Source organism: Melospiza melodia, chromosome 4 (assembly GCF_035770615.1).
Source record: "Melospiza melodia melodia isolate bMelMel2 chromosome 4, bMelMel2.pri, whole genome shotgun sequence".
NCBI lineage: Eukaryota > Metazoa > Chordata > Aves > Passeriformes > Passerellidae > Melospiza > Melospiza melodia.
The window spans coordinates 70,826,424-70,845,014 of record NC_086197.1 but is presented as its reverse complement, the minus strand read 5'-3'; the positions used below and the strand labels follow the sequence as shown (position 1 = coordinate 70,845,014).

At 42.1% G+C, this 18,591-nt stretch overlaps 1 protein-coding gene and 1 long non-coding RNA gene across 4 annotated transcripts in view; both read left to right on the top strand.

The window, feature by feature from the left end:
* The window catches only part of MSRB3 (methionine sulfoxide reductase B3), an 81,561-nt gene extending 78,443 nt beyond the window's left edge, over positions 1–3,118 (top strand). For all 3 annotated transcript variants that reach the window (XM_063155131.1, XM_063155132.1, XM_063155133.1), the window contains one exon: positions 641–3,118. In XM_063155131.1, the coding sequence (XP_063011201.1) occupies positions 641–805 (165 nt within the window). In that variant the 3' untranslated portion in view covers positions 806–3,118. The remainder of the gene's footprint in view (positions 1–640) is intronic.
* Positions 3,119–3,278: 160 nt separating this feature from the next.
* LOC134418085 (uncharacterized) lies at positions 3,279–10,468 on the top strand. The gene is made up of 3 exons (XR_010027684.1): positions 3,279–3,428; positions 6,012–6,136; positions 10,348–10,468. It is a non-coding gene; the product is annotated as an uncharacterized LOC134418085 (long non-coding RNA).
* The last annotated feature ends 8,123 nt before the right edge of the window (positions 10,469–18,591 follow it).

Genomic DNA, 18,591 nt, shown 5'->3' with positions numbered 1-18,591 from the left:
TGTCTTGTATGTACTAGAGAAATTATTATGAGATGAGTGGGTTGGGCTCCATCCCCTCCAGGGTCGAGAAGTACACCCAGAAGGACTTTGATGCTCAGAAGGATGCCAGACTATAGAAAGGGGAAAAAAAAGAAATGTGAGAGCACACTCCAAAGAATATCTTTAGTGGTTTAGGTCCTTGCCAGGGTCACCAAAGGGTTTAATTTTTTTTACCAAGGGGTGTAGCAGATGGTTGCAGGCTGAGGAGAGGCCAAAGCTGAGGCTGTCCCTTTCTTACACAGATATCCTTACAGCAGTAAGTGAAGCATGGGCAGTGCTGTCCTCACCACCATGTTTTTAGCTGTGCTCCTGCCATGAAATCATTATAGAAACACCTCAGAGATGGTGGTCCAACCAAGCGTAGGTGACAGGAAACACCCTGGAAATTTGGGCTTGGAGTCTTTGGTGCCTGTGGTATCTCAGAAGATCATCTTCCTGGATCACTCCTGCAAATAAATGTAGATTGTAAATCCCACTTGAAAGGGTGATGTAGGCACCAGTGGCTTCCTTGGCAGCAGCTGCCAGTCATTGTTTGACAGCGCAGCGATGGCACCGAGCGAGCGGCACAGACACACTGATACTCTATTGTGTTTTGTTTCAGTGTGGGGCTCACCTGGGGCACATTTTTGATGACGGACCTCGCCCAACTGGCAAACGGTACTGCACAAACTCTGCTTCATTATCTTTCAAGCCAGCAGACAAGAACAACGCTGGAGAAGGCAGCGTTAATGCCAGTCCTGCCCCAACAGGCAAAGCTGAGCTGTAGGATGAAGCAAAGCCTGCAGAAAACTGCGTGGATCCCACACAGCTTACAAGGAATGTTTTCTAGTTTTCAAGTTGCCTGCTCTCTTATATCCTAAGAATGTTCAAATGTATGAAAGCATTTTGCACCATCATTCTTCTTTCTCACCTTTTCAGAACTGAGGCCTTTCCTGCCAGTGCATTTACTGTATAATTGGATTGAAAAATGTATTGACTGAGTCCGCAGGTTTTCTTTTTTCTTCTTTTCTTTGAGATTGCTTTGGGGAATCTTTAAATTGAGAGGCTTTGACATCATTAGTTATTAGTTTCTTCTTAATACTGTGTTACTCTAGGTTTACACACTATTCCTTTTTGTGTGACAAATGGGACTTGTGTTTATCTCCAGTCTATAGGAAACTTCTGAGCATAAGAAAATCCTGAATTCCTAGCACATCTTTGCTTTGTTCTGACTTGTGAGGCATGCAGCCTTTGGTCATACGTATCCAACCATCTCCCAGCATCAGCCAGCCGCACCTTGCAAAAACTTGTAGTTATGGCTGTTCCTTCCCAACTGAAAGAGATGGATGAGATGTTAAAAGCATCCTTTGGCTAATTTGCTGCCAAAATTTCAAGGGTGTGGTTGAGAGGATGTAAACATTGTCTCAGCATCTGTGTTTCCCCTTTGTTTGGTAATTTAAATCAAGGTTTTACCTAGTAAGGCTCACTTTTGCAGGCTACTAATGAGGCTTTGTTTGTGAGGCCTATTCAACAAGCGTAACGCAAATCTGAATTAAAGTTGAAATCTGCAGGGGGTAATTATATGGGCAAGTGCAGAGATAAACTTGCAATGTGAAGTAGATGAAGGATGACACTAGGCTCTTTATCTTGTCAGTTGCTACAAGGATTCAGAAACATGACAGTTTCTGCTAGAGAGAAGTTTAGGAATGAATGCAGTAGAAAGAGGGAGACCCTCCTGACGTATCCAGTTTTAAAGATTAGCTGGTCTGGATGCATACTGCGTACAAGATCAGTCTTTAATTTGTGCAATGGCAATGTAGCGGCATGAGTGACAGTGTTGGTGTAAGAAATTAATTAGAAAAAAGTCTGTCACAGTTCCAGAAATTTTCATGTAGCAAAATTCACCGTCCCATGAGATCATGTTCACAGCTGCTTTTCGATTTTTTTGAATAACACTTAGAATTGTGCATAATACTGTTGTTTAAGCTATAATACACAGTATTTGCTACCACTTTGCCTTTAAACACTGAGAGACTTAATGAACACGGTATTTACTTCTACTAGCAAACTTTGTGACTAACATGTTTGGATCCAATTTTATTTTTAGTAGGAACAAAGCAACCACTGATTTTTATGGAAGCAGGATTGAGGTTTTTATGTCAGTGATAATAAACATGTTATCTGAAGTTCAAACACCCTTCAGTTAAAATATAGCTACTGAAAGCATATGGAATGGTCATAATTGCCTTTTTTTCAAAGCAACATTAGAAAGACATGAAAAAATATTAAAAAGGCAGCATCTATAAAAATGTGGTACATAAATGTGGTTTAATTCCAGATTGCTGTTCGATTTAAGTATTATCAAATTTCAGTATATTCCTGCCTTATGTTAAAGAAATATAGTACTTAAGCTTCAGAACACAGTAATGTATGCTGTCCTACAGGAGATTTATTTTTGCAGGATATGGAATGCATTGAAATGAATCAATATGGTGAGGTGCATGTGATCTCTGGGAGTTAGATCATTTAATATAGGAAATGCATTGTTCTTGTGCACAAGCTATACCACAGTGCAGTGCAAGGTAAGACAGATTTCCTTTTATTGCTCCTAGAAGATGCTAGGAAGGGCTAGTATAGAACCCTCCAAATTTGGTTCAGTCTGGTGATGATCATGACAGAGGAAACGTGGGAGCTGAGCACAATGTACAGGATAATAGAATATTTCTGTATGTTTAAATTTTGCACTCTAGATGCTTATAAAAACTGAATGCAAACTGTGTAGAAATAGCAAACTATATTTTCTAATATCTCTATTTTAAATATGATGTTTAAATAAGATACCTTAAAATCATGTAAGTCACATGTTATTTATATATACTATATATATATATATAAAATTGCACATGTTTTTTATATATATATACGTACACACACCTATATTATTTGAGTATAATTTTAGCCTTCTGTACCTTTATAATAACTAAAACCTTTCCATAAGAGGGTTCAATACTTTTAAGAAATCAAATATACATTTTTCAAATCAAATTTGTTTTCATATATTTGCTGTACACAAATATAAAATAAATTTCTTTATAAATAATTCTGTTTTGCTTCCTTATTTATCTGGTTTTATGTCACATTTCTGCATCCTTCACTGCAGGATGTCTTAGGGAACTGCTTTTACTTTGCTATCCCCTAACTTACTGTGAATATTACACATACAGTGCCTTATCTCCTGCAGGTTTCTGGCAGGGACACAGCACTGCAGGGTACCAGGTATCCTTGCACCTACCAACTTTCAAGAGACTATCACAAACACCTGGGCCTCAGCAGAGCAAGGAAATGTATAGAGAAAGGCTCAAACTCAGCAGAAGTTCCAGTCTCTTCCAAAGGATTCTGTGTGGGATGTGGTAAGTTTCAGGCAAGGATGTCATAGGAGCCGTGCAGTGCCCAGGCTCCATCTGCAGTAATGGGGAAATGTAGCTGGCAAGTTGCTTTCTGCCAAATTTTCACCTCCAAGGTTTGGAGTACTACTGCACAGGCAGCAGGTTATTGCCACTTGGTAAATCAGCCCTGCAGCGGGTTTTAAAAGATAGGTGTGAGTTGCAGGCTGTGTTTAAGCTAGCTTCCATGTGTATGTTTGTGGGAACCAGAGAGTTACATTGAAATTAAATCCCTTGCTACTTGTTCTCAAACATTTTCAGTGCCTAGATGACACACTGCACACCTGTTTACAAGTTTAGAATGATCTCTCTTAGTCCAGAAATTAATCCCTTTGGACTCTGTGTCCCACCCATCCACTGTACTTCCCTCTCAAAACTGTAGTAGTTTGATATGTCTTAAATGAGGTACTAACTTGTACCCACTAAAAGGAGGGGCAGAGCTGGATGCCCCATGCTGGCTTTGCCCTGTGCTCCCAGCACAACCTGGCCAGTCTGTCAGCACCCAGAGGTGCTGTGCTGAGGCACATCTTCAGAGGCATTCATGCTTTTGCTGGTGCTGCCCTGGCAGCAGACATGGGGCATGGCTCTGTGCTCCAGTCTAGCTCAAGGCAGGCTGTGTCTTGCTGTGCATGGCATGCAGTTTTTCTTAACACACATGTGTACACCACCACTTCAAAACCAGAGAAATTTCTAGTAAGAGATACTCTCCTAGCTGCTCCTGGTGTTCCCCAGGGTGCCCCAGACACAGGGTAGGAGAAACGGTTGTGGCAGGATCAGCTACACACGGCCAGTTAAAACCATCTGCTTTGAGATTCTCTTGTTGCTGTGGCTTTATGCCTTCCACATATAAAAGGCACTTGAATTGTAGGCCTTTTTCACAAGCTCTATGAGGTCTCATTCACTAAAACAAAACCCCAGTGTGTCTTTATGAAGTACTCAAAACTGAGGCCTTACCACAGTGACTACAGCACAAAATTAGGACAGCATCATAAGTCAGGGTTTCTGTTGGGGTGGCAGCAAAGAATACATTGTCACAAACATGATGCCAAGTGTGGATGTGAATGTTGGTATTTAATTGTACTGAATAGTTCAGTCTTATTTCAGTTAACCTTGTTTTGTAGTCCATTTACCCAATCAAATTTGTGTTAGACCTTCACTGACAGAATCTGGGATACGTGTTCATTTTTTCTTACTGTTCATTCTGTTACAAAATGTCTGTGCTAATGTCACTGCATAGCCAGCAGTCCTCTTGTCCTTTACCCATGGTCTGGGAGGGAATGGGAAATAAGGATGAAAACAAAACTAATGTGTGCACTTTCTGCATTGCAATCAATGATTTTATAAATATACCCACTCTTTTATAGAATGAATGGCAGAGTATTGAATGGCACCAGAAGCAAATTTGTCAGCTTCCAAGTTCAGTATGACAAAATGTTGCTTAGCATGCTGGGGAACTGGACTAATACTTCTTATTTTATTGACTATTAAAATGAGGCCACCTACAGGTCCTACAATAAACCTGCAAAAATGTTTAACCCTGTATATGTGAAGACCTGCATTCCAGTGTGGCTTGCTCCCACTTTGTGGTAAAGAGAAGTCATGCACCACAGGGCCTGACCGGGCTTTTCAGATCAAAGCCATGACAGCAACCAACAGCTGTCTTCCTTTTACAGTCACTTAAAAAACCACAAAGGTGAGGTAATACTTGCAAGCATGCCCCAGTGAAATCACTGGAATAGCCAAACCCCAAGCAGTGTAGGCAGGTGACACTCTGAAGTCCCTATACACAAGCTACCAGAGTAGTATTAAGTGCACTAAACAAAAAGGTGTCCATTATGTCCAAATATTTTTGGGATCAGGACCCACTTGAGCAGCCTAAATTAAGCAGGAAAAATACAGAAGTCTTCCCCAAAGACCTCCTAGGACTTGTAGCCCGTCTGCTTGGACATTTTGCTTAGCCAATATAGCCAGCAGAAGAGACAAACAGTTCCAGAAAAGAAAAGACAACAGACTTCCATTTTCAAAGTCCTGTTTTACCTTTGTTAGACAGCTTGCAAACAGTTAAAACATTTCACTCTGTAGATATCTAAGCCAGTGCACGTTCAATTTTTGCTCTTTGTAGTTTTCCAGACAATGGTACATTATTATTTTCTTTTCACTGTGGAATAAAAACTGTCTAAACAGTTGCTTCATCTTGGCCTAGACCTTGTACCTCTCACTTCTTGTATGCCCAAGTGAAAGGAGTATCTGTTCCTCAAAATACAAACAATTGCCTGTTGGCAATATAAGAACCATGACAAGCTGTATGTGCCCACCTGCTGGGCAAAGCTTAGAAAAGCATTTTAATTTTAAAGCAAATTTTAAAGCAAATTTTAATTGCTTAGAAAAGCAATTAAAATACATCTTTGTTGGCCTCTTAAAGAGGACAAGTTGATTTTATGTGTGGGCTGGTTAATGTTCATGTTTTTCCAGGCTGCCCTAAAGCCCTTGTTCTTACATTTCGAGTATTGTCTTGTCCAGTTTACAACTTTATTTTTGTATGTTTCGTAGAAACACAAACATCTGGAGAACATCCTCAGGTTTAACTGCTGGGCAGTGCAGAAAATATCTGGTGTGATCTGAAACAGCTTTTTCTTCCCATGAAAGTACACCTCTGGGACTGGGAAATTTCAAAGGTCAGTAATGGTGTAGAGATCCTTTCACCTCCAGAACTCCACATTTGCCCTAGGTCTGTAACAGCCAGCATCCCTGGTGATTTCTTAGCTGTTCACTGATTTTTTTTTTTGTGAAATTAGTTAGTGCTGGGACCAGTTCACAGAAATCACTGTGGCTGGCAATGATGCTACAACTGGTGAGAAGATTGAATTCCTTGCTCTAAGAACAGTTGGTTTCCATCTAGAGATCAGTCAGGAGATGGAAGGGTACATGGAGGGTGGGGAAAGGGAAAGAGGAACTTGGATTTTGCCCCATGCTGTTTGCACCTCTGATTCACCCAAAACTGCATGGATTTCCATGATGGAAATGGAAATTTCAACCATTTAAGATCACATTTAACTCAAGACAATCAAAATAACACAGACTTGTGAAACCCTGTAAAAATTGGTTCTAATTCTTAACCTCATTCTGGTGTGTGTCTAGCATCACTTACTTTAGTGAAACAAAGTTCCTATAATCTGAAGTGATGGAAAAAACTACTGGGAAAGGTGTCTCAACATACTTGAGATAAAATATTTTCAAGAATCCTTAAAATCTTTGACAGGAAGACAAGGCCTTTGGAAAATCCTACTCCCTGAAATAACTAGTTCAGAGAATATAAGTCCTAAAAGCTGTGGACCATATTCTCCTGAGAGATGTCTGTACCACAAAAGCCTGCACTGCTGACTCCTCAGTGAGCCAGTGCCCCGGCTGCCTCTCTGCATGCACCCACCACTGCTCTGTTTTCATGCCTTCTTTGACATGCTGCAGAAGATAGTTGCAATCACAGTATTTTCATACACTTTAGCTGCTTGAGCCATGTCGTACTGGATTTGGAGAAAGGTGATTTTATCTTGTTCCCAGTTTCAACAATTTCTAGGGGAAAAAAAGAGCTTATTTTCCCCTCAAAGCTGAGAAAAGTCCAAACAGTATCTGCAGTTTGTTGTCTTTATGTTGTCAGCTTCAGCTCTGTGGGCTACCACCAGTCCCAGCAGTCACCAGTGACCATGAATTCAGCATTCTCTGTTGATAAATTACAATTTTATCTTTGTTTGGCTAGGGCTTTTAGTAGCCTGCCAACTCAAAACCGTTGCCTAATATATCATTGGAGGGCAAATATGTTCCTGTGTATGTCTGTGGCGTATAAGCAGCTCCTACCACAGCCTGGACATTCCAGCATCCTGCTGAGGAAGGAAAGCAGTGCCTCAAATAATTTAAGCTGCAGATTTTTCTTTTCAAATAAAATATTGTTTTGTTTTGCAAGGTCAGACACTTGGGGCTGTTCAGGTCACAAGACGCCAGAGACTGTTTACTTTGGAAAACAAGGACATCCATGGTGGGAGGTGCTTTTAGCAACAACCAAATCTGGTATTTTAAATCAAACAGAAGCCTGGGCAAAGGGCAGCTTCACTCATCCTTACTGACACCATGACATCAAGGGAGAGTGTCCAAGAGCTGACTGATGCATATGCAGCAGGGATGATATTTGGTATTCTCACTTGTGAACTCAAGTACCTCAAAGCATGTGGAAGAGTCTCAGATGAGAGGATTAAATATTTTGTGTTGACTGTGTTCACAGTGGAAAGTGATTTCTTGAAAGGTTGAGACAATGCCCAGTAGTAGGTTTTATCTAAAAGCATTTTGGTCATAGTGGAGCAGCATTTTTCCTACACCCAGATGTGAAGTGAGATGGTAGGTTTTCCACTTTCCTTTGAGTATTTTATTTCATCATTCAGTTGATTAAACTATTCAGGGTATGGAGATTTCTAAAAGTCAGATTTTCTTCTCAGTCACCAGTAGAAAAAAAAGATTAAATTATTCTTTGATAAGTTGATATTGGGTGGCAAGAAAAAAAATTGTGATAGGTTGCTGCTATTAGTACAAATGGAGGCACTTTTAGATACAGTTTTGCATCCCTTGTGAATGGCATTGCAGGGCTGAGGCTGACCAAGCAGGATGCAGAGCTTTGCTCCTCCTTGCTGACTGGCCAAGCCTGCTTTGTCTCAGAGTGCAGGAATTGTCATATCTGTGGGCAGCTTGACTGAGAAGGCATGGTCTCCTATACCTTATCAAATCTGCTCTGGAGGAAGCATCTCTCTCAGGCATTTCCATCCCTCGCTGGGTGGCCATGCATGAGTTCATATATACTGTTTAAAAATGCATGTGTCTTTCTGAATGTGGAGTTTTTTCCATCCTAGCTTTTATGCCACAAACCACAATTGCCACAGATAACTACCTCTGTGAAGACATTTGTTTCCTGTTGATTTTTAATTAGTTGATACATTCCATCGGTCAAGTTAGAGGGTAAAAAATAAAAGTATATTTTAGAGGATTCAGCCTATTCTTAACCAGCATGGTATTTAGAAATGTTAAACTGCAATAAAAATCCACATCTGTGTGGACTCACCTAGAGTTTCACAACAGCAGTGAGAATAGGGCACAGGGCTTCCTATTTCAAATGTCTTCAAAACATCCCTTCAAAGAATCTCTATTAGGTGTTAGGAGTAGAACCTGGGGCATCCAGTTTCACAGTTTTGACCGTTTAAGTGAGATGAATAGAATAGGGTTGGTTTCAGAAATGCACTGTGAATGGATTACTGTTTTAGCCCTGAAAATACACATTTCTTCCAGCAGTATAAAAGTGAGGGAAGTGTTTATGCCACCAGTGTACGAAATACACATCTCTTTTCTCCAGTGACTAAAGCAGACTAATGAGAGCTATCAGACTTGCTAATGATTGAAGGAAGGTCTTTCAGTGCCTCACACTGGTAAAATCTAAGCATTTTCTGCAGCTTTAGGTTAGATTGACACCAGTGTGGAAGAGACACAAATAGCAGGCAAGATCAGTGTACCACAATAGTCCATGTGCTCTTTATGGCAGCGAGTGAAATTTGGAGAGGCAAGTGCTGCAACCCCAGGAGACAGCTACATGAACCATGAGAGGCACACCCAGTTACCTTGAGCATAATATAGCAGATATCTTCAAATTAACTACATTTAAAACTACTGCTGTTCCAGACAGAAGAAGAAGTATGAACTCTGTAAGGAAGGAGTAATGGGCCAAATGGCAGAGCTGAGCCACTGGTCCAGGGATCCGTGCTATGAGGGCAAGTTGAGAAATTGCTCATACAGGCAGATCCCAATGAGTCACTGACTTCTGCTTTCCAAATGCCTCCTGGCCAATGCATAATTTCAATGTGTTTGTCATGATATAGAGATAAGATCAAGCAGCTTGTCCTTATCAAGGTCTGTGGGCTGGGCAGTCAGCTGTTGGAAACCTGCAAAAGAGTAAGCCTGGGATTGTTCACAGGTTGGTACTTAGAGATGCCTTCAAATCACATTGGGCAACCAGTATTTTTAAAGAGACAGATGTTACCTAAGAATATTTATATTTTGAGAGAAACCAGATAACTGGGGGCAAAATGCTCACCTTCAGCTCACAAAGAGTTTTCATGCCTGAGATTGTATTACAGCTTCGAAAATTCACAGCAAAGGCTCCAAGTTTGTTTGAAGACATGCATGAAGAATTATATGGTGAAACGTTTCATTCTGGCTGTGAAAAAAGTTAATTCAAAACAACTAAAACATCAGCCATAAAGATGTAGAACATTTTTCAGGAAGACCTGTCCACCTTGAACTAATGTTTTCTTAAAAAACAGCCTGCCTGTAATAATCACTGTTATTGAAAAGACATCTCAAGGTTGCTGTATGGAAATATGTTAAATACGGTCTGAAATCCAATCTAATATAATTTCAACATTAGAGCTCATTCATAATCCTGTATTAAAAGCCTATGCAATTTTCATGAAATATGTCTGTCTGTGTAATCATGAATGCTGAATATTGTCATGGCTTTCCAGGAATTTTCAACTTCAATGCAGAGGAAAGAAAACTCTTCCAACTGGACTTCTACACCACTGAGAAGAAATAACAATAACAGCTCTAAATGTAAAATAAACATTTCTGGAAAAATACTATCTTTTCAAAGAGCTGTAGTCTGAATTTCAGGCTACTAGTAATATGACACAGAGGCTTCGAATGTGCCTGTGGTTACAGCTCCTTGCTTTGTGTGGCACTGGGGACAAACAGTCCCAGTAGAAAGGAATCTGTTTATTCATGCCTAGATTTAGAAAGTGATTTTTCAGATGGAGTTGTCTTAAACCTGGTGAATATTCCTGCTTTGAATCGCTAGGTTACGACTGGATGCAGCTGTTACTGTGATCAAGTATTGCCACTTCTTTCTAATTGCACAGCAGCTCGAATGCATGGGTGGAAAATTAAGAGAAATTTTCAGCATCACCATATGTCTGACATGAGTACACTAACTGCTCTCAGGAATTTCTCTGTGTTTATAATTTTATAAAGAATCAAAGCTTATAAAGTAGCACTTGGATATACAGAAGGGGTGAGGAGTGGGAAAATTCTTCTTCTCTCTCTAATGTTCCTATTCATTGATGGCTGTTTGATATTTTTCCTTTTTATGAGCAACCTTTTTTATTAGTGGAATATTTCTGGTTCCGTGGCATAACTTTAAAATGATAGGAAAAATTATACAACTGGGATCTCAATTATTCAGCACAGCCATTTTAATCCTTCATGTTATTTGATCCAGTACAAGGTAATATACATCTTATTTCCAATTAGAATACAATTCTCACTATATTCATCATCTATTGATGTCTGCTTTTCCATTTGCCAGAGACGTGAAACTCTGTGATTCAAAGGGTGCCATTCAGCCTCCCCTACCTGAGGACAATTATGTGGTGTCAGCAAGGCTGCCTGTAGGTTTGATGCCTATAGGCTAAGGCAGCTGGGAGCTGCTGTGTGCTTTGGGAGCTGCTGTGCGCTTTCTTTCCTGCAAAATTTCTCACCAGCTGACAGCATATTGCAGAAATGGTTCCTCCATGCTCGATGCCAAGTGTATGAGCAATATTGCAGAGCACATTTGTGTGAGGATCCTCAGCTGCATGTGGCAAAAAGATCACTTCTCGTGCCTGAGGGCCATATTCTGCAAAGCCCTTCATAGTGCTTTGTGCTCTGTGACCCTACACTGTGCTGTCCCTGCTGTCCTGGGACATATTCTGCTATTGACTTCAGCAAACCCTTCAGAATTGTGTCCCTCAGACTTAAGAGGTGTGTATCCAGCTTTAACTGGCCAGGAAGCATGGAAAATCCATTGTCCAGAGAGGCCTTTGTGATAACCACCTTGATGTACTTAGGAGATTTCATGCAGACTGTCAGTCTCTTAGATTTTAAGGTCCCTTTGAAAGTAGGTTTATCATTAGTCTTTTGGTAGCATTAAGTATGCTATAGAAGAAGATGAGAGAAGGCAAAGACTGAAGCTCAGATGCAGAATACTCAAAAGAAACCTTTAAAAAAATGGCCTGTGTTGGAAGAGGAGAGGGACTACGGCCAGCATACCTGTGAACTCAAAGGTGAGGGCTGGAAGGCAGGTGACTTTAAATAGTAACAAGGCTTCTGGAATTCTCTAATTCAAGACTTCCCTGGAATCAGAAGTCAGCCCACTCTCATTTCTATGTTTTATAATGTGCTGAACTCCCAACATGATTCATGTAGATCTGAGCTGAGAGCAAAGCTATAGTATTGAAACAGACTAGTGTTTTCTAGGTCAGGATTAACTTGAGTTACAAAATCTTCCCAAAAACTACTCCAAAGCCATTTAGACCTGGTGGAATGGTGGCAAACAGTGACCTTGTGAGGGACCATGTCTAAGCTAAGAAGTCACACAAATGCCTGCTTCTCTGTATACAGCAGGCTTCATTCTCACACTTTCAAATGAACAGTCTGCTTCCCACTTATGCAGCTGTCAGAGTGAGATTTTAACTATTTCCTTCTCAAACCTTGCTTCTTTGTCTGTGTCCAAAGTATCCTGGCAGATGACCACAATACTGTAAGATTATGTTGAGAAGATGGATAGGGAACCCTGTTTCTTGTGGCAGAAGAACTAGAGGGATCCAATGAAATTTCCAAGCAGGAGGTTTTAAAGAAAGCAAGAGACAGAACCTTTCTGTGCAGCACTGAGTTACTCTGCTGGGTTCAGCACTGCAGAATGCTATGGGATGCTGTTGAGCTCTGTGCAAACCTTGCTTTGAACTGGCTTTTTTTCAATTCATATTTTTATTACAGGTGATAGATGTCTGAACTAATCCAAATGTATGGTGTTTTGCAAAGTTATGGAAGAGCATGACCTCACAGGTTTGAATTTTTGTAATGATTTTCCATAGCCATCTTCATAAACTGCCCCTTGCTGATCTCAATAGACAGCGAGCTCTAAGATTCACGCTAACATTGGAAAAATTTTAATATCTTTAAGGACACCTCCTTGTAGGGGCTTTGCAAGCAGATCTATGTATTTTTGCATAATTATTTTACAAGTGTTATGGTGAAAATACTATTTTTTACACTAGTGATAGTGAAAAGAGTCTTAATAGTGTAACATTACACAGCATTGACAGATTTACACAGAGAACAGCTGAGATTTAACTTATGGCTGTACTGACCAGGAATGAGAAATTGCCCTATGATGATGCAGGCAGACCATGTGCAGCATCTAAAGCTGCAGAAAGCAGCCAGATCATTTGAAAGGTGAATTAATGCATCCCTTAAAAGTGCACATCCTCCAAAATCTTCTGCCCAGCAGAAGGCAAAAGCAGCGAGCTGCCACGTGCTGCTCTTTCTGCAGGATGAGTAATCCCTGCTGCTCAAGGCATCCATTGGAAAGGCTACCCTGGAACAGATGTTCCAGAAAGGGGTGCTGAGGATCAATATTTTTACAAAGGTGTTCAGCATTTCACTTCTTGCAGAGAGCTTGGAGGCTGTCCTACAGATAAGCATTTCTTTGTAAGGACCAAAGGAAGATTTCCTTGGTCTAGCCAGAGAACAAGGATGACCATCAGTGGGGAGAGGACAGTCATCTCTTACAGCATTTGGTATACTTAAGTTGTGGGTCTGAACCTCATGCTAGGATTTCACAAGATGCAGTGCATTGAGAAGCAGGAATTCTTCAAAACATGTTTTAAATTATTTCATTCAAAACATTTGCAAATATAGATGCTCTTGGGCATTGAATTGAATCTGTAAGAATGGGGGAATAACATAGATAGAAAGGAGGGGAAAAAACACCAGGGAACAGATAGAGTCATTTAATTTATATAGGAGGAAACTAAGGAACAAAAGCAGTTATGAGTGGTCTGAGGGCAGTCAGAGAGAGGGGAACCTTTAATTCACCATCCTTGGTTTAGTCCCCAGACAAGCATGGTCACAGAGGAGACCCTTGGTTCCTTGCTCTGGATGCTTTCCTTGCTCCCCTGCTACTCGAAGCTGAGCAAGCAGAGGCTGCCTGGGCTCAGAGGAAAAAAGAGAAAGAAGATTGCGGGTGGAGGGTGCATGACACAGGTGAACATGATGGTGGGTGGTGGGGTGGGTAAATACATCTATGTCAGGTATCAGAAGTTACCAGAGGGTGACTTCCAGAGGGGACCTCCAAAGTGCTGCCATCACGGGCTGTGACTTAGTAGCAGTAAGAGTTTTAATTCTCATCCAGTAGCCCCAGGGAGGCATCCAAAGTGTTGTAATAGAGCAATATCTTGACTACTCCATGGAGGCCAAGACTTTCTAACTGCCTGGTTTTGGCATTTTTCCTGTCAGGCCTATGTCCCTCTGCTTGTCCACTGCATTTGCACTCAGACATTGGCTGGGGGTGTTGGCTGGTCCGGGGTCACCACGCTGCAGAGAAACACGCTCCATCGATGTGCTCGCTTTCATCGCGCGGATATGCGTCAACATGTCACTTTAAAGTAGTTCAACTAAGAGATATGGGAGAACAGATGAGGAGAAGGGAAGCAGGAAACATGTCATAAATCCACAGTAAGAGAGACTCTGAAGTAAGAGAATTAAAGACTCTGGAAAACACATAAAAATCTGCTGTAGAAAGGGCACTGTCAATGCATCCTGTCAGTGCAGTTTGGTTTTTATTTCCTAGTGTGCAATATGATAGAAAAAACGTTCACCTTTACTAGATGATCCATGGAAGGCCATATTTCACATGAGATTTATTTTTCATGTGAATTGGCTTGGTGTTTCCAGACACTGGTGGATATCAGTCGCCGTCCTATAAAACGAGGCCACCAGCACCTGTGGTCTCCCAGGGACTGTCTCTTACAAGCGCTGCTCCTCACACAAGGGCCACTTCATTGTTTCTGTTTTGTGTTTAAGTAGAGCTGAACTGAGGAATGTAGAGTTGAATAAAAATAATGGAAAAAGATCAGACTGAAATTATTGTCCTCCCCCCCAAAAATCCCACTTGTGCAATCATTAGATATGTGAGCTTTGTGCTTTCTCATATTGCTATTGTAAAAATAGAAAAAAAACTTGGACCCACTCAAGTATTACAGAGGGTCTCAAATACTACAAAGAGTTTCTATAGACATATGTCCCACTGCAGGAATTTGAAATTCCCTTAGCACCCAGAATATTAAGCAATCTGGGGCCTGTACTTGTAGATCAAGATTTGTGAGAAAGGAACATCCTGGCTTGCCTAAAATGACTGATGAAAAGAAAAATTGCCAGTGCAGCAACCACCAGCCTCTCTGGCAGCCAACTATTCTCATTCAGCCATCCCCACGACCTTCACAGGACATAACATGTTCAACATGGGCAAATGGCCTTCAGGCTCTGTCTGAAAGACTCAGTGATGCTAATGAACAATGAGGAGGAAGCTTTACACTGTGTAACCCACTTTAGGCATGATGAAAAATAATTTCTTTTCAGAAGTGTATGAACTGGGACATCCCAGACTGAGGGGAGGATCTCCTTCCCCACTTACTTCCTTTACCACTCTGTACTTCCTTTTCTTTTTCCTTGGCCTTTTCTTTTCCTCCTTTTCTTTTTCCGTAGCAAGGACACATTCCAGTAATTTTGCTGGCACCTTATTGTGAAGGGTCTATTGCATGGCAATCCTCTATCTTCATGGTATTCCTCCAGACTGAAGTGCTGTGCCATGGGGGTGTAGATAAAGAAGAGACCATTGCACTCGGACTTCCCTGTGGGGACCCACAAGCCAGACAAGCACATTACTCCCTTCCCTCAGCCACCCATCTTACTTTAATTTTTTCCTTCCAGCACAGCTTGAGAGCTATTGCTGCTGAGACAGCATTTTCATTTCTTCTGTTTCATTTCTACTCTGTGCCTAATGTATTAGTGGTGTGAAGTAGAGAGGAAGGAAACAGAGGGGAAGCACAAGGAGCAAAGTAAACATCTTCAGGGAGGTAAAGACTGCACAGAGAAACACTCAGTCACCCTTTTTCAGCCAGGGATTTAACATGCTTCAGCTTTGCATGGCAGTCCTGTGTGCAAAGTTGCCCTTCCAGGCTGTGCCAGCAGCCACGGGGGTTGCAGAGCCCCATGAGTCAGGATCCCACAGACTCATCCTTTATCATGTCAGGCTGTGTGGGACCTGCTTTCAGCTGTAAGGCATTTGAAAAGTACAGGCACTCTGTCCTTTCCCCAGTGGTGGGATTTTTGGAGGAGCAGTTTTCTGCATGCTATGCCTCAGATCCTGCCAGTAGATAAGACTACTTTGGTTTACAGCCTTCTGGGTACAGAAGTGATGTCCATCCCACAAAATCCTAAGGTGCTGTGAGAGCAGGCAGAGCATAACAGACCCTGCTGTTATTTGCCAGACTCTCAAAATCACATTGCCTTTATGTGCAGAAGGACCCATGGAGTCTCTAGCTTCTATTGTGATGAAGGGCAAGGTCAGGCTGAAGTTTCCTTTGGGAGGAGACAGCAACCCCCAGCCTGGCTGAGGAACACATGGCACAATCCCACAAAGCCCTCTCACTGCTTGTCTGGGGAGTCTCTGGTCCTCTGCAGAGCAGATGCATGACAACTGATGGAGAACAATGATATCATTTAATGTTAACCAGGGAAATGGGTAACTTTAGTGACCATCAGCAGAATAGCCAGGTACAACATGGGTCACTATTATGGAGCTGTGTGTCTGTGGCCTTACCCAGGTTCATTCTGCATTTCCTTCCATTATTGTACAGCCACTCTGGGTGGGGGCTCAAAGTGACTTACTCCTCTGCTAAAACCAGAACCATCTTCAAGTGCTGGTCTGAGCCCTCCTGCCTGCTACCAGCACCTGGGCAGTGCTGGGATGTTGAGAGAGCCCTGGTTTTGCTTCATCACAGCTAGAGGCCCCACTAGCAGCATCAACACTTCTAAAATTTATCATAGCCTTGAACTGGAGGCATAGGCCATCCCTGGCTTATTTTATGGTTCCTCTAACCTCTGTATTTTGCAATGGCTACAGTCTGCACCTATGCTTTGGAGAGGAGCCCCTGCTGAGTCTGGTGTAGGGAGGCCACGGGGGCCGCAATGGGCATGAGCAGCACAACTGGTGACTTGACATGGGCTGGCCCCTCACTGGTGCAGCTTGGCTGTGGTCTGGGAGGGCAGAAATCAGCCCAGCACCCTGGGGTGCGAGCGGGCTGTGGGGCTGTGCATGGGGAGGCACAAGGCAAAGAGCTGCGGGGGGAAGCACAGCCTCTGTGGGTGCACATGGCTGGAAGATGAAGATGCCCAGTGAAACAGCCATGGGAATTACATATGGAAAAAGGGGATGGTCTGGTGGAGGAACAACAGTAGAGCCTTTGGGGACACAGGGACAGTGGACAACCCAGGGAGCCCAGCTTAGTAGGCAGCCATGGAGAGTTCCTCAAGTTGCCACTGGCCAAGTGACACAAGCCACATAAGAAAAAAATTTATTTTGGGACAGAAATAAGTGTTTCCACCACTAGCCCTATCGAGCCACCCCAGGGCACCATGCAACTTTTTGGTTAAAATGTGCACCAAACAGAATATGGCATTGTCCTTACATATGCATGCCCAGTGTGTGGCTCCAGTGCAACAAGCGCCGTGGGAAGAACAGGAGGGGTTAAGGAGTGCAGCTCCAAACACACTGCATCCTCAGAAACAGGCAGGAGGAGGGGGGACCTGTTCCCTTGTGAGGCTGGAACAGCTGTAACTGAGGGTCCTGCAGGGGTCCCGTGGGACCAGGGGCTGTTTGCTGAGTGCCGCCCCAGCCCCTTGGCACGCAGCCCAGCCCCAAGACATATAAACCAAAGAAGCATAAACAGATGATCACATGAAAAATATACATGATTAGCCAGATAGATCCCAAATGTTTGTTCTATAAACTGCAGCAGGCAGCACAAGTGCTCACCGCAGCTGTAGTTTCTCATCTTATTTGTGTAAGTGTGCCATTAAGCTTAGACATGGGCAAAATAATCTTTCATTGATTCTCATTTAGGAAGCTGCTTTAAAGATATATTATATCAATGTTTGATTCAACCCTTTTGCAACTGGTATTATGTTGTAAACTGCTTCTTGCTTAATAGGAAATCTTTGTGCATTTTTTCTCCTGGGTTACTTCCTTTTCTCTCTGAAGCCAGTAAAGTGGTTTGTTTTGTGAATGAAAGCTGGATGCCTTTAGCAGGATGGCATTAACACTGACCTCTGCTCATGCATTGAATTCCTGCCCAGCGGGAGGCGAGTTGGAGGAAAGGGTTAGTTCATTGATGGTCAGAACCTGCTGAGAGCAGGACTGTTAACCTGCCTGGAAAGGGAACTGCTTAGAGGGCTTTTCCCTTTCTTGGATTAGCCCAATGAAGCCATCCTTCTCTCCCTTTAGTTTTAACCATCTGCTGGAAAGATGGTTCTGATTCATCTCAGCTTGGTAGAGATTATTTTTGTATATATAAAATGGCAGTAAATTGGGGTGTGGGGTGCAGAGGAGGTATACACTTTAATTTTCCTGTTGCTACTTCCTGTATTGGAGAAGGCTATCTGAATTTCACAGCATGAAATATTTAGCAAGGACAACACAAAGAAATCAAAACCAAACTCCTTCAGGCATTTCCCAAGAAATGTAGCATGTTTTATGCCCCTTGGATCTTAAAATGCATCCTGTAAAAAGGGTAAGCAGGAAAAGAAGAATTTTGTGAAGCTGATTGCCAACAGCATCTTCTGACAACTAGTGCATAAGAGTTGTTCTGAGGGAGACTGGTCTGTAATTTATAATGAAAAAATATTGTGCAAAAATAGTAACTTTTCATTTGATAGTTTTATCTGCTGAAAATGGCTATAAAACCTGTGCTCTGCTTTATTTAGAGCTGGAGAAAACATAGAGTGCAAGTCAAAACCCAGAACAACTGTAAGTTTTTCTTTTCTTTTGGTCTTCTTTGTCCTTCACAGCCAAGGGAACATTTGGAGAATCAGCTGCATCTGTGCTCCTTTTTTACACAATCAGCAGAGTCATTAACTAATCCTTCTCTTCCCTGTCACTTTGCCTACCAGATTGCTTCAGGTGCAGAGAGAGACTACCCTGAAAGAAGAGTGCATAGGCCAAGTC